The 14,385-nt window shown below is 46.5% G+C and overlaps 1 protein-coding gene across 2 annotated transcripts in view; it reads right to left on the reverse strand.

Annotated features, from left to right (window-relative positions):
- Nucleotides 1–606: 606 nt before the first annotated feature.
- The window catches only part of adamtsl3 (ADAMTS-like 3), a 327,965-nt gene continuing 314,186 nt past the window's right edge, over nt 607–14,385 (reverse strand). For both annotated transcript variants that reach the window (XM_078427555.1, XM_078427554.1), the window contains 3 exons: nt 13,773–13,882; nt 11,338–11,552; nt 607–9,943 (listed from right to left, as the gene is read on the reverse strand). In XM_078427555.1, the coding sequence (XP_078283681.1) occupies nt 9,828–9,943; nt 11,338–11,552; nt 13,773–13,882 (441 nt within the window). In that variant the 3' untranslated portion in view covers nt 607–9,827. The remainder of the gene's footprint in view (nt 9,944–11,337; nt 11,553–13,772; nt 13,883–14,385) is intronic.

The following is a 14,385-nucleotide window of genomic DNA, read 5'->3' on the forward strand; positions in this document are numbered from 1 at the left end:
AGGGTGTGAGCTATAGAGAGAGGTTGAGTAGGCTGGGTCTCTATTCCCATGGAGTGCAGGAGGATGAGGGGTGATCATATAGAGGTGTACACAATCACGAGAGGAATAGATCAGGTAGATGCACAGAGTCTCTTGCCCAGAGGAGAAGAATTGAGGACCAGAGGACATAGGTTCAAGGTGAAGGGGAAAAGATTTACTAGGAATCTGAGAGGTAACTTTTTCATACAAAGGGTGGTGGGTGTATGGAACAAGCTGCCAGAGGAGCTTGTTGAGGCAGGGACTATCCCATCGTTTAAGAAACAGTTTAACAGGTACATGGATCGGACAGGTTTGGAGGGATATGGACCATGCGCAGGCAGATGGGACTAGTGTAGCTGGGACATTGTTGTCCAGTGTGGGCAAGTTGGGCTGAAGGGCCTGTTTCCACACTGTGTCACTCAATGACTCTATGACAATACACATTCATGTTCATAATACATCTTCTTAAGGAATAAAATCAGGCACAAGAATTCATTAGACATTACAGATCTGTGGTTAAGATCATGTTTATTAGACTGCATTTAAAAAACACACAACGAACTGGATTACATACAAAGCACCAATATTGTTTCCATGATTATATATCCTCAATACAAATGTGAGTTTATTGTTGTTTTGAGAGTCCAAAATAGTGTTACAAAGTTTATGAGCGTGCTGTGTCTTTGCATTTGACAGGTCTGAGTGCAATAGGCTAAGAACCAACTTTGGAAACATTCGGCATAACTGTAGCTATGGTTATGTAATATACAGGGGATCTGAACATCCATGATCTTGGCAGCGCAGTGCCAGGTAGAAGTGACCACACTATGTCTTATGGAAGCTCCTGTGTGAGAAGGGGCATGGTGGGCTGAGAACCCACTGTTCTGAGGCCCTGACATTCTGCCCTGTTTGAGATCCAAGGCATTTGCTGCAGGAAACCACGATGCAGGGCAGCACAGTGGCACAGCTGGTACAGATGCTGCCTCACACCTCCAGTGACCCTGGTTCAATCCTCACCTCTGGTGCTATCTTCAGTTCAGATGCTCTCCAGGTGACTGCTCTGTGGTCTCTGGTTTCCCTTCACATGCTAAAGACGCATGGGTTGGCAGGTTAGACACAGAGTGCTGGAGTAACTCAGTGGGTCAGGCAGCATCTGTGGAGAACATGGATAGGTGACGTTTCACAGAGTGCTGGAGTAACTCAGCGGGTCAGGCAGCATCTGTGGAGAACATGGATAGGTGACGTTTCACAGAGTGCTGGAGTAATTCAGCGGGTCAGGCAGCATCTCTGGAGAACATGGATAGGTGACGTTTCACTGAGTGCTGGAGTAACTCAGCGGGTCAGGCAGCATCTCTGGAGAACATAGATAGGTGACGTTTCAGGTCGGGAGCCTATTTCAGACTGATTCTGGGCGACGTTTCGGGTGAAGCCCCTTCATCAGTATGAAGGAGGGTCCTGACCCGAAACATCATCTATCCATACTCTCGAGGGATGCTGCCTGACCTGCTGAGTTACTCCAGCATTTTGGGTCTTTCCTTGGTAAACCAGCATCTGCGGTTCCTTGTTTCTACTGGGTTGGTAGGTTTTGTAAATTGCCCCTGAGGTTTAAATGAGGGAGAGAATCTTTGGGGAATTGAAGGGAATGTGGAGAGAATAAAATGGGATCCGTGTCGGATCAGTGCAAATGGTTGCTTGATGGTCGACATGAACTTGGTCAAACAGTGAAAGGCCTGGATAAAAACATGGTAGGGAATGAACAAGAAACTAGAAAAATAAATTGGACCAGAAGTTTCATTGCATATTTATTTTGGCACCGTACAAATGAACAGGGCCATTACTGGCTCACTTGTGACATTAGAAACTCACAGGAAGCATTGCAGGAGAAATGAGTCCACGATGCCCAGAGGCCATGGTTTGGAACTCCTGGTCTTCACAGCTCCTGCAGCATCACCCACATTTATTACCAGGAACCTCTGCCTCCACTATCAACCTTCCTCTTCCTCCAATCCCCACCCTCCGCTCAGTCCAATCTATTGATTGATTGAGGCACAAACTAATCTCCCACCCCCATCTCACCTCCAATTCCTCTCTACTCTACAGTGGCCTTTCACACCATTACTGCCTTACCCACCTCACCCATCCCTCCCTCTCCTCGCGCAACATCCTTCATCTCAATCTCCAACACGTGGCCTGGTGGACATCATGAGGCCTACCCAGGAGATGCCCGGTCCCAGTTGTTGACACCTTCCCTCTCCCCCAGTCTCAGTACAACATTCAAATCACTGGGACAACGTCGTATCCATTGACAGTGTTCAAAGCCTTGGGTGGGAATGTTATTCTGGTAAGTCCAGTAAATGTGCGGCATGGCACAGAAAGGGGAGGAGGGAGTAATGGGAATTTACCTAAAGTTGGAGAGTTCAATGTTCATGCCACTGGTTTGTCAGCTACTGGTGCTGTTCCTCCAGTTTGCGCTGGGCCTCACTCTGCCAATGGAGGAGGCCCAGGACAGGAAGGTCAGTGTGGGAATGGGAGAGAGAGTTAAAATGGTTAGCAACCGGGAGATCCAGCAGGCCTTGGCAGACCTTGCATGAAATTACAGAGCAAAGAAATATAGAAATTAGTTGCAGGAGTAGGCCTTTTGGCCCTTCGAGCCAGCACCACCATTCTGGTCATCATGGCTGATCATCCACAATCAGTACCCCGTTCCTGCTTCCTCCCCATATCCCTTGATTCCGTTAGCCCCAAGAGCTAAATCTAACTCTCTCTTGAATACATCCAATGAATTGGCCTCCACTGCCTTCTGTGGCAGGGAATTCCACAGATTCATAACTCTCTGAGTGAAAAAGTTTTTCCTCATCTCAGTCCTAAATGGCCCTACCCCTTATTCTTAAACTGTGGCCCCTGGTTCTGCACTCCCCCAACATCAGGGACATTTTTCCTGCATCTAGCCTGTCCAATCCCATAAGAATTTTATATGTTATTGTAGGATCCCCTCTCATCCTTCTAAATTCCAGTGAAGTCAAGCCCAGTCGATCCATTCTTTCATCATATGTCAGTCCCACCATCCCGGGAATTAACCTGGTGAACCTACGCTGCACTCCCTCAATAGCAAGACACGTGGCCTTGGTGCTAAACACATGAACCAGATCACCTTACTGTTTGATGCCTGATTTTAAAGCGTTAATGACCACGGTGTGGCAATGGGTAGCACTGTAGATGCCCCTTGCATGTAGCACTGCCTCAGGTAATTCCTCAGGATAATTTCATTACCGAGTAACGTGCATTTCTATGTCTGAATAAAAGAGACAGATTTGATAAGTGCCTAACATAGCTACGAGCATTTTAACGTTAAATAGGAAGTGAAAAGCAATTTGGAAGAAAAGCTATGGTAGTCAAAAATAAGTCCCAACAAAAATGTTCTTTATAACACACAATGTACAGTATTCAGTATTGCACTTCATAACAGAAAAATTAATATGTACAAGTACTATGTTACAATTATTTTTGTTTAATTTATGCACAACCTTCTTTAAAAGGGTCAAGAGGCATTATTGATTTGGAGAAAGTAAAATGATGGGGTTTTTCCCCAGTGCCCAGTATCCCAATCTGGGAAACGACCAACTTAAAACAGCTGTATACACAAACATACATAATGCACAAATATGAACAAATGGTAAGTATTTTCACTGCCTATAATACTGTTATTTATCCTCAAATAAAAGCCTTCTTCCCGAACACTCATTCAATTATTTACCAACTGAGGTTCGGCAAACTTATTGTACTATTTTCTAATTTATAAAGTTCAATTTAAATATAATACACAACACAATTATTTAAGTGACATACATTTGCTAGATTAGTTTATATTTCTCTGCACATATTTTCCATAAATTTATTAATAATTGCATTTATTCTGGAAATTGGCAACGAAACAATGGCTTAGATTGATTCAACAGTTACTGTCGAGGATAGACACAAAAAGCTGGAGTAACTCAGCGGGTCAGACAGCATCTCTGGAGAAAAGGAAGACTGGTCTCGCCCAAAACGTCACCTATTCCTTTTCCCTCCAGAGATGCTGTCTGACCCGCTGAGTTACTCCAGCTTTTTGTGTCTCACTTCGGTTTAAACCGGCATCTGCCAGTTCCTTGCTACTTAGTCACTATCAAGGAATTGTTTCACCTTTTACCTTTATTCCCTTCAGTAAAGAAAGGTGATTGAAAATCACTGCATCGTGATGCTGTTCACCAAATATAAAACGCAGCAGTATATTTTTGGATCCTTGACTATTGTTTAACATTAAGAAAGAATGCAAGGATAATTTGAGTCACATTAAAAAAATCTCAACATAAATTTTTATTATTAAATCAATGAAATCTTGTAAGGCCCACAGCACGAGTTATTGATAATATGCATTGGGGCGACAGTGCTGATATCTGCTTCGTATTTTTAACCCATTTACAGCTATTCAGAGATTTAGAGAAATCTGGATGCAGAAATATTTATTTTGCTGCTATTTTATATTGCAATTTGCATTTCACATTTGATTTAACGGATCAGGAAAATATTCTGTCATCTTAATTGCAGCCAAACATGAGTTGTAATAAATCTCAGAAGACTATGCATTAGTCATTCTTTGATGGAAACACAAGGGCTGGTAAGGGTAGTTTGAAATATGGAACATAAAGTTGGAATATATTTTTAACTGATATCAGTTTACTCAGATACATGCTTAGATAAGAAGAATAGCAACAAATACTGTCGAGACAGACCATGGAACAGTACAGCACAGGCCCTTCGCTCCATGCTGAGCATGATGCCAAAGTACACTCATCTCTTCTGCCTACATGTGATCCATATCACTGTTACCTGCACACCTCCCACTCAGCCCACCAGGTGGCACCGGCAATGGCAGCCTCGCCAACAATCTGCCTGTCCTTTCTTCTGTTTTGTTATTTTAAGTATGTGTTAAAGAGTATGTTAGAAACATAGAAAGTAGGTGCTGGAGTAGGCCATTCGGCCCTTCGAGCCTGCACCGCCATTCAATATGATCATGGCTGATCATCCAACTCAGTATCCCGTACCTGCCTTCTCTCCATACCTCCTGATCCCTTTAGCCACAAGGGCCACATCTAACTCCCTCTTAAATATAGCCAATGAACTGGCCTCAACTACCTTCTGTGGCAGAGAATTCCACAGATTCACCACTCTCTGTGTGAAAAAAAAGTTCTCATCTTGGTCCTAAAAGACTTCCCCCTTATCCTTAAACTGTGACCCCTTGTTCTGGATTTCCCCAACATCGGGAACAATCTTCCTGCATCTAGCCTGTCCAACCCCTTAAGAATTTTGTAAGTTTCTATAAGATCCCCCCTCAATCTTCTAAATTCCAGCGAGTACAAGCCAAGTCTATCCAGTCTTTCTTCATATGAAAGTCCTGCCATCCCAGGAATCAATCTGGTGAACCTTCTCTGTACTCCCTCTATGGCAAGAATAGTGTTAGTGTTATCTGGTTTGTTTTATGTGGGGGGAGGGGGGATTTTTTTTTTCAATCTCTGACCTTGCCGGAGATGCGATTGTTTTGCGGATCGTATCTCCGGTCGCTCTGTGGCCTAACATCGTGGAGCTGGCGGTCTTGCCCGGGACTGACTTTGAGCCCCACCGCAGGGCCATGGACTTACCAACGAAGCCTGCCATCCCTGGCCTGGGATCGACGCTCCAACCATGGCGTGCGGATTTCACCATTGAGGAACTCGTGGTCTCGGGTAGAGACTGATGTCGGGAAGCTCCAAGCCGCAGGTGGTTCGACCAGTCCTGACTCGGGAGTCCGATCGCCAGGCATGGGGAGCTGATATCTCCCCGACGCGGTAGCTTAGTCACCCCAATGCAGACGGCTTGACCGTCGGCTATGGAAGTCAAGATCATCCCGTCAACAGAAGGCTCGAGGCCCCCGACCGCGGGAGAACAAAGTAGGGAAGAAGATTGAACTTATTTTGCCTTCCATCACAGTTTGTACCTTCTCCCTGCGACCGTGTGGGTTTTCTCCGGGTGCTCCAGTTTCCTCCCACACTCTAAAGACGTGCAGATTTGTAGGTTTACTGGCTTCAGGAAAACAAAGGTAAATTGTCCCTGATGGTGAAAGTGCATGGGTGACCAGTGGTCTGTGTGGACAGTGGGCTGCAAGGCCAGTTTCCGCGCTGTATCTCTAAACTAATAACAAAAACATATAACTAAACCCAGATCTAGAGAGTCACTTGCTGTGCCTGACTCTCCAGTGCAGGTATAGTGAGTGCTGGAGAACAGGGTTTACAAATGTAGAAACATACTAAACAGGTGCAGGAGGAGGCCATTTGGCCCTTCGATCCAACATCGCCATTCAATGTGATCATGGCTGATCATCCATAATCAGTATCCCGTTCCTGCTTTCTCCCCATATCCCTTGATTCCGTTAGCCCTAAGAGTTAAATCTAGCTCTCTCTTGAATACATTCAGTGAATCGGCTTCCACTGCCTTCTGTGGCAGAGAATTCCACAGATTCACAACTCTCTAGGTGAAAATGTTTTTCCTCATCTCAGTCCTAAATGGCCTACCCCTTATTCTTAAACTGTGTGACCCCTGGTTCTGGACTCCACCAACATTGGGAACATTTTTCCTGCATCTAGTCTGTCCAATGGGCCATGGTTAATGGACCGTGTTTAATGGACCGTCTCCTTGGCTTCAGGGCGAAGGAACAACATTTTGAGAATGAAATTAGATGAAATTGAAGTAAACGGAATGAAACGGCTCTGCGCTGAGCTCACACGTTATAAATAAGCGTAAGCTGAGCTTTTATGTAAGTTCATTACTCATCGAGAAGTCACAAGAAACCAGCTTTCTTGTTATTTTGAGGGGAGAAGTTTCATGTGACCAGCTCCAAATGCAAGTTCAATGTTTAGAATTACACTATTTCTTTCCAAGTGACCTCTGAATGATATCACTAAAAGAAATAGCTGTGTTCAATCAATCCACTGTACAGCACTTATTGCTTTTTCAAACACTATGTAAATATTAAACTTTTCTTAGTTTTTACATGGGTTTTATAATCAGTGAAATCAAATCGCTTTTAATCGCAATATCACTGCTGCACTGGAAATGTCAGGTACAGAGGCAGGACGAAATTGGTTTAAAAAATGTGCTGACACAGCATTCTAGCACATTTGGATTCAGCCTGACATCAGTCTGTGAAGTGAATGCATTACCTGCCATTGTAAAGTTGAAGCATCAATTCTCAACGCTAATTTTGGTTTAAAAGAGCAACAATTAAGCTTAGTTCTCATTTAGATTAGTTTATTATTGGCACCTACAGTGAAAAGCTTGTTCTTGCTTGCTATCCAGCCAACAGAAAGACATGGTTACAATCGAGCCGTCCACAGTGTACAAATACAGGATAAAGGGAATAACGTTTCGTGCAAGATAATGTCCAATAAAGTTCGATGAAAGATAGACCAAGGGCCCCAATGAGGTAGATGGGAGGTCAGGACCACACACCAATTGATGATGGGGTGATTAAGGACACAAAGTTCTGGAATAACTCAGCGGGTCAGACAGCATCTGTGGAGCATCTCTGATGCATTCTCCAGAGATGCTGCCTGACCTGCCCAGTTACTCCAGCACTCTGCGTCCTTTTGTGTTCATGGATGTGTTGGATGAAGGGCATGTTTCCACGCTGTACAACTCGATAACTCTGTTGCATTAAAAACCAAAGGGTGATCAGTGAGATTGCCCTGACAATATTTTCCCACAAACACAGTTTACCTGCAGCTGAATTTTTATCATTTTATAATTAAGTTCAATAAAGTAGATCTAATGTATTCACTCTGCTAATTCTTGCTGATCTGCTAACTCTACTATTGATTAATATGGCTGTCACCGCTGTCAGGGAAGGCAGGGGAATGGAGTTAGGAGGGAGAGATAGATCAGCCGTGATTGAATGGTGGAGTAGACTTGATGGGCTGAATGGCCTAGAACTTATGAACTAATACTTGTAAGGCAGCATAGGCTGGGTTGGCTTGTAACACCTCAACCACTGCCTGCATTTCCTTCACTCAGAGAGCAGTGCTGAACTACTATCTTCCACATTGTAGACCCTTGCATTATCCTTGATTGGACTTTGCTGGCTTTACCTTGCACTAAACGTTATTCCCTTAACAATAGACAATAGGTGCAGGAGGAGGCCATTCGGCCCTTCGAGCCAGCACCGCCATTCAATGTGATCATGGCTGATCATTCTCAATCAGTACCCCGTTCCTGCCTTCTCCCCATACCCCCTGACTCCGCTATCCTTAAGAGCTCTATCTAGCTCTCTCTCGAATGCATTCAGAGAATTGGCCTCCACTGCCTTCTGAGGCAAAGAATTCCACAGATTCACAACTCTCTGACTGAAAAAGATTTTCCTCATCTCAGTTCTAAATGGCCTACCCCTTAAACTGTGGCCCCTTGTTCTGGACTCCCCCAACATTGGGACCATGTTTCCTGCCTCTAACGTGTCCAACCCCTTAATAATCTTATACGTTTCGATAAGATCTCCTCTCATCCTTCTAAATTCCAGTGTATACAAGCCTAGTCGTTCCAGTCTTTCAACATATGATAGTCCCGCCATTCCGGGAATTAACCTAGTAAACCTACGCTGCACGCCCTCAATAGCAAGAATATCCTTCCTCAAATTTGGAGACCAAACTGCACACAGTATTCCAGGTGCGGTCTCACTAGGGCCCTGTACAACTGCAGAAGGACCTCTTTGCTCCTATATTCAACTCCTCTTGTTATGAAGGCCAACATTCCATTGGCTTTCTTCACTGTCAGTGACTATCATGTATCTATACACTGTAAATGGATCGATTGTAATCATGTATTGTCATTTTGCTGACTGGTTAGCACGCAACACAAAAGCTTTTCACTGTACCTTGGTACACGTGACAATAAACTAAACTGTAAATATGGGTCGGAAAAAAACTGCAGATGCTGCTTTAAATCAAAGGTAGACACAAAATGCTGGAGTAACTCAACAGGTCAGGCAGCATCTAGGAGAGAGGGAATGGGTGACGTTTCGAGTCAAGACCCTTCTTCAGACTGGTGTCGGGGGAGGGGGCGGGACAAACATAGCATGTAGTCGGAGACTGGAAGACTAGTGGGAGAACTGGTAAGGGGGAGGGGATAGAGAGGGGAACATGGGGTAGAGTTTGCAAATAGGCCTTGCTTGGGATAAAGTAGGTGTCATTACACCTGTCCACAAGTTAAAAATCTAAATGACGGAATACTTTATACTCATGTTCATGTTTGGCAGCAAAGTCAGATAAAAACATAATCTGGAAAATCAGATGGCAAAGGTTGGGATTGAAGGCAGTGATAAGGGATCACTGACTCACCTGATTGGGAGTTTCTGCTTGCCTCCACTCCGTGTTGTGAAACCACAGGCGACCTGTACCTTTAGAAGGTGTTTTGTCTGCAGTTTGCAGTAAATAATTCACAGCCCAGCAGTCTCTGTGATGCCACCGAAACACTTCTCTTTGGTCAAGGGGAATACATTAGCACAACAAGTCCATGTTAGATTCTAAAAGCACAACACGTGGGCAGTTCTTTCTCTGAGAATCAGCTGCTACATATTTTACCGATACAATGAACAGCATTTCTGTACAAGCAGATTTACAACATAATTGGAACCTCCTCTGGGATCAGGTGACACCAGCTTCCACTGCATTCAGTTCAGTGACAGGGAGCTGTGTTTACATCGGTCTGGTCCACAGTCTACAGATGCAGCAAGCAGTGGTGTGTGTTCACTAAAGCAGCCGGCAGGACTTGCAGCATCTGTGTTTGTAGGTGTCCAGGTGGCACAGCATCAGGCGTTGCACCAGTGCACAGTAACGCATTGTATCCATGCACCCACCGTCCGCAGCTGAAACAACACATCCGCATCTCAGACTGTGGCCGGGCCAGGGGGGCCGGAGAGAGAGGAGGGGCCAGCGAGCGAGCGAGGGGGGCCATGGGAGAGGGAAGGGGACCGTGTGAGAGAGAGGGGGGCCGCAGAGAGTGGAGGGGCCAGCGAGCGAGCGAAGGGGGCCATGGGAGAGGGAAGGGGACCGCAGAGAGTGGAAGGGGGCCGCAGAGAGTGGAGGGGCCAGTGAATGAGGGGGGGCAGGGAGAGAGGGGGGCGGAGAGAGTGGAGGGGCCAGTGGCTAGTGAGAGGGGGGCTGAGGGAGAGAGAGGGGGGCTGTCGGTGAGAGAGGGGGGCTGTGGGAGAGAGAGGGGGGCTGTCGGTGAGAGAGGGGGGCCGTGGGAAAGAGGGGGGCTGTGGGAGAGGGAGGGGGGCTGGAGAGAGTGGACGATCAGCAAGCGAGTGAGAGGGGCCGTGGGAGAGAGAGGGGGGCTGAGGGAGAGAGAGGGGGGCCGTGGGAGAGAGAGGGGGGCTGGAGAGAGTGGAGGGGCCAGCGAGTGAGAGGGGCCGTGGGCCGTAAGACACAGGAGCAGACTTAGGCCATTCGGCCCATCAAGTCTACTCTGCCATTCAATCATGGCTGATCTATCTCTCCCTCCTGACCCCATTCTCCCGCCTTCTCCCTATAACCTCTGACACCCGCACCAATCAGGAACCTGTCAACCTCTGCTTTAAAGATACCCATTGACTTGGCCTCCACAGATTCACCGCCCTCCAGTTAAAGAAATCCCTCCGAAAGAATTTGAAATTTCTTCCTGCACAATATTTGAAGATAAACTTCCTATTGTTTCGTTTAATTTGGAGATACAACGTGGCAACAGAACCTCTGGCTGACCGAGTCCGTGCCAACCAGCGATCACCCATATACTTTTTTTAAATCTAGAGGTACAGCGCGGAAACAGGCCCTTCAGCCCACCGGGTCCGTGCCGATCAGCGATCCCCGCACACTAACACTATCCTACACACACTAGGGACAATTTTAACATTTACCAAGCCAATTAACCTACAAACCTGTACGTCTTTGGAGTGGGAGGAAACCGAAGCACCCGGAGAAAACCCACGTGGTTCGCTGTAAGGCAGCAACTCTACCGCTGCACCACTAGTTCTATCCTACACACTAGGGGCAATTTACAGAAGCCAATTAACCTACAAACCTGCACGTCTTTGGAGTGTGGGAGGAAACCGGAGCACCCGGAGAAAACCCACGCAGGTCACGGGGAGAACGTACAAACTCCGTACAGACAGCGCCCGTGGTCAGGATCAAACCGGGATCTCTGGCGCTGTTAGGCAGCAGCTCTACCCGCTGCGCCACCGTGCCGCCTGTTGTATTTGTGTTGCAGGGTAAGACTACTCACTGTCACAGGTGGTGAGGTTGCAATGCTGCCATGTGATGGGACGTTGTTGCCACCCACAGTGCTGGTTTGGCACAGCCCTGTGGTGCTTGTTGTGGACACAGGCGACCCTCCGGGACTGGAAACCGCTGCCGCACGTGGCCGCGCACTGCCTCCACGGGCCCGCTCTCCAGTGCACATCGCACCTCTCCGACGTACACCGTCTGGCTGACGCTGGCCTGGGGGTGATAAACACTGTTACTGCAGCAGCAGTGGACAAAGGCAAGCGATGGTTTGGAAGCTCAGTTCAGTTGAGTCTATTGTCACGTGTACCGAGGTGCAGTGAAAAGCTGTTTGTCAGCACAAAGACAATGCATGATTCCCGATGTTGGGGCAGAACCAGGGGTCACGGTTTAAGGATATGGGGTCGGCCATTTGGGACTGAGATGAGGAAACATTTTCACTCAGAGTTGTGAATCTGTGGACTTCTCTGCAAAAGTGCCAGTAGGGGCCAATTAACTGGTTGTTTCCAAGAGAGAGTTAGATATCGCTCGTACGGCTAACGGAATCAAGGGATCTGGGGAGAAAGCAGGAACGGTTTTGGATGATCAGCCATGAACATATTGAATGGAGGTGCTGGCTCGAAGGGCCGAATGGCCTACTGCTGCACATATTTTCTATGTTTCTATTACAATCGAGCCATTTACAGCGCATCGATATATGAAAAGGGATTAACGTTTGGTGCAAGGTAAAGCTAGCAAAGTCCGGTAGAGGATAGTCCGAGGGTCACAGAAGAGGTAGATAGTAGTTCAGCACTGCTCTCTGGTTGTGGTAGGATGGTTCAGTTGCCTGATAACAACTGGGAAGAAACTGTCCCTGAATCTGGAGGTGTGCGTTTTCACACTTCTATACCGTTTGCACCAATGGGAGAGGGGAGAAGAGGGAGTGGCCAGGGTGCGACTGGTCCTTGATGATGCTGCTGGCCTTGCCGTAGCAGCGTGAGGTGTAGATGGAGTCAGTGGAAGGGAGGTTGGTTTGTGTGATGGTCTGGGCTACGTCCACTATTCACTGCAATTTCTTACGAAGGTCTGTCCTTTGTGAAGTTTACAAAAGGAAAATGGACAGAGGCATAGAATATGATCCTTACACACCAGCACAATCCTTAGTGGGAATATTCTTGGGCTTACACAAAGTGCTGGCGTAACTCAGCGGGACAGGCAGCATCTCGGGAGAGAGTTGAATGGGTGACGTTTCGGGCCGAGACCTTTCATATTCCTGGGCTTTCCCCCTTCCATTAGAAAATAATCCCACTTATTTGTTTACCATAAAGTGAAGAAGCCCAAGACCGATTTCTGACCAAAATTTCTGACTGGAAGTACCACAAATTTGTACAAATACAATACAGGTATAAATACCTCGCACTTTACACAGGGTCACATTCATGAAAAGCAACGCGCAATTCAGAAATGCATAAATTCAACATATTTGGATGACGCTACTAGGTGTAGGTTTGAGCGAGTTATTCCCAATATACCAGGGTGTGAATCAGACCTTGGTATTCAAAGATCATGCACATTATTTCAAAAACGCATAAATCAAACAGGCGTAAAACACGAGGGGCCTGTAGATACGATGTACTCATTCATGGTGAATCCATGGCCCTGATACTGACCACTAAACCAGAGTGTGAACTCACCAGCATGTGTTAGACACAGCCAGAACAACCGTTAGCTTATCGCCGAGACTTAAAACTCATTATTTACAGTACTTGACTTAGTACACGTCAAAATTGTTTGTACTTAATTTTTAGGATACGTCTAATTCCAAATAATTATCATTATAGGTTAAGGTGAGGGGGGAAAGATAGGAACCTGAGGGGCAACGTTTTCGCACAAAGGGTGGTGGGTGTGTGGAACGAGCTGCCCGAGGAGGTAGTTGAGGCTGGGACTATCACAACATTTAAAAGACATTTGGACAGATAGGTGGATGGGACAGGATTTAGAGGGATATGGTCCAAACGTGGGCAGGTGGGACTAGTGTAGCTGGGGCATATTGGTCGGTGTGGGCAAGTTGGGCTAGGCAACCTGTTTCTGAGCTATATCACTCTATGACCCTAAATGTTGATATCCTTTATATAACTTAAAGGAAAATATTTCAGGTAATTCAAAACCCATATCAGTGGCATACTAAACACACACTTGACAAATAGTTTCTGCTTCACCGATGTTGAATTGTTAATAGAGTCATAGAGTGGAAGCAGGCCCTTCAGCCCAACTTGCCCATACCGGCCAACATGTCCCAGCTACACTAGCCCCACCTGCTTGCGTTTGGCCCATATCCCACTTGAGATTTTAATCTCCAATCATTCAGCATCATTGGAATGTAATGAACAATGTTGTCACGATGATGATCACCAGGCAGTGTGTGGCAGTCTGTGAAGTGCGTGGCAGTCCCAATACCTCTCTGTTTTCTCACAGGTGGACTTTGCAGCTGAAGTTCCATTTGTATAACGACATGCAACTTGTCGATGCTGGACAGCGACCTTATCCCCCACACAGCGGCCCGAGCACTGTCACAGAAACAAAGAGTACAGAGTTGCCACCATTTAAACATGCTCAAACACTCCCCCGCCCACAAAATGCAAATATCCTGACATTTGTTACGGAACATTAAATGTAAATATAGGTCGGCACGGTGGCACAGCGGGTAGAGCTGTTGCCTCACGGCGCCCGAGACCCGGGTTCCATCCCGACTACGGGCGCTGTCTGTACGGAGTTTGCACGTTCTCCCCGTGACCTGTGCGGGTTTTCTCCGAGATCTTTGGTTTCCTCCCACACTCCAAAGATGTTGAGGTCTGCAGGTGAATTGGCTTCAGTAAATCGTCCCTAGTGTGTAGGATGGGATAACACAGAACTAGTGTGAACGGGTGATCGATGCTCAGCATGGACTCAGTGGACCGAAGGGCCTGTTCCCTGTGTATCACTAAACTAAACGGGAATCTGGAATGCATTACAATCAATTAATGATTTTAAATGGAGAGTTTTTGTGTGTTTGGACAGAGATTTATTGTTG

This window comes from Rhinoraja longicauda, chromosome 33 (genome assembly GCF_053455715.1).
Source record: "Rhinoraja longicauda isolate Sanriku21f chromosome 33, sRhiLon1.1, whole genome shotgun sequence".
Taxonomy (NCBI): domain Eukaryota; kingdom Metazoa; phylum Chordata; class Chondrichthyes; order Rajiformes; family Arhynchobatidae; genus Rhinoraja; species Rhinoraja longicauda.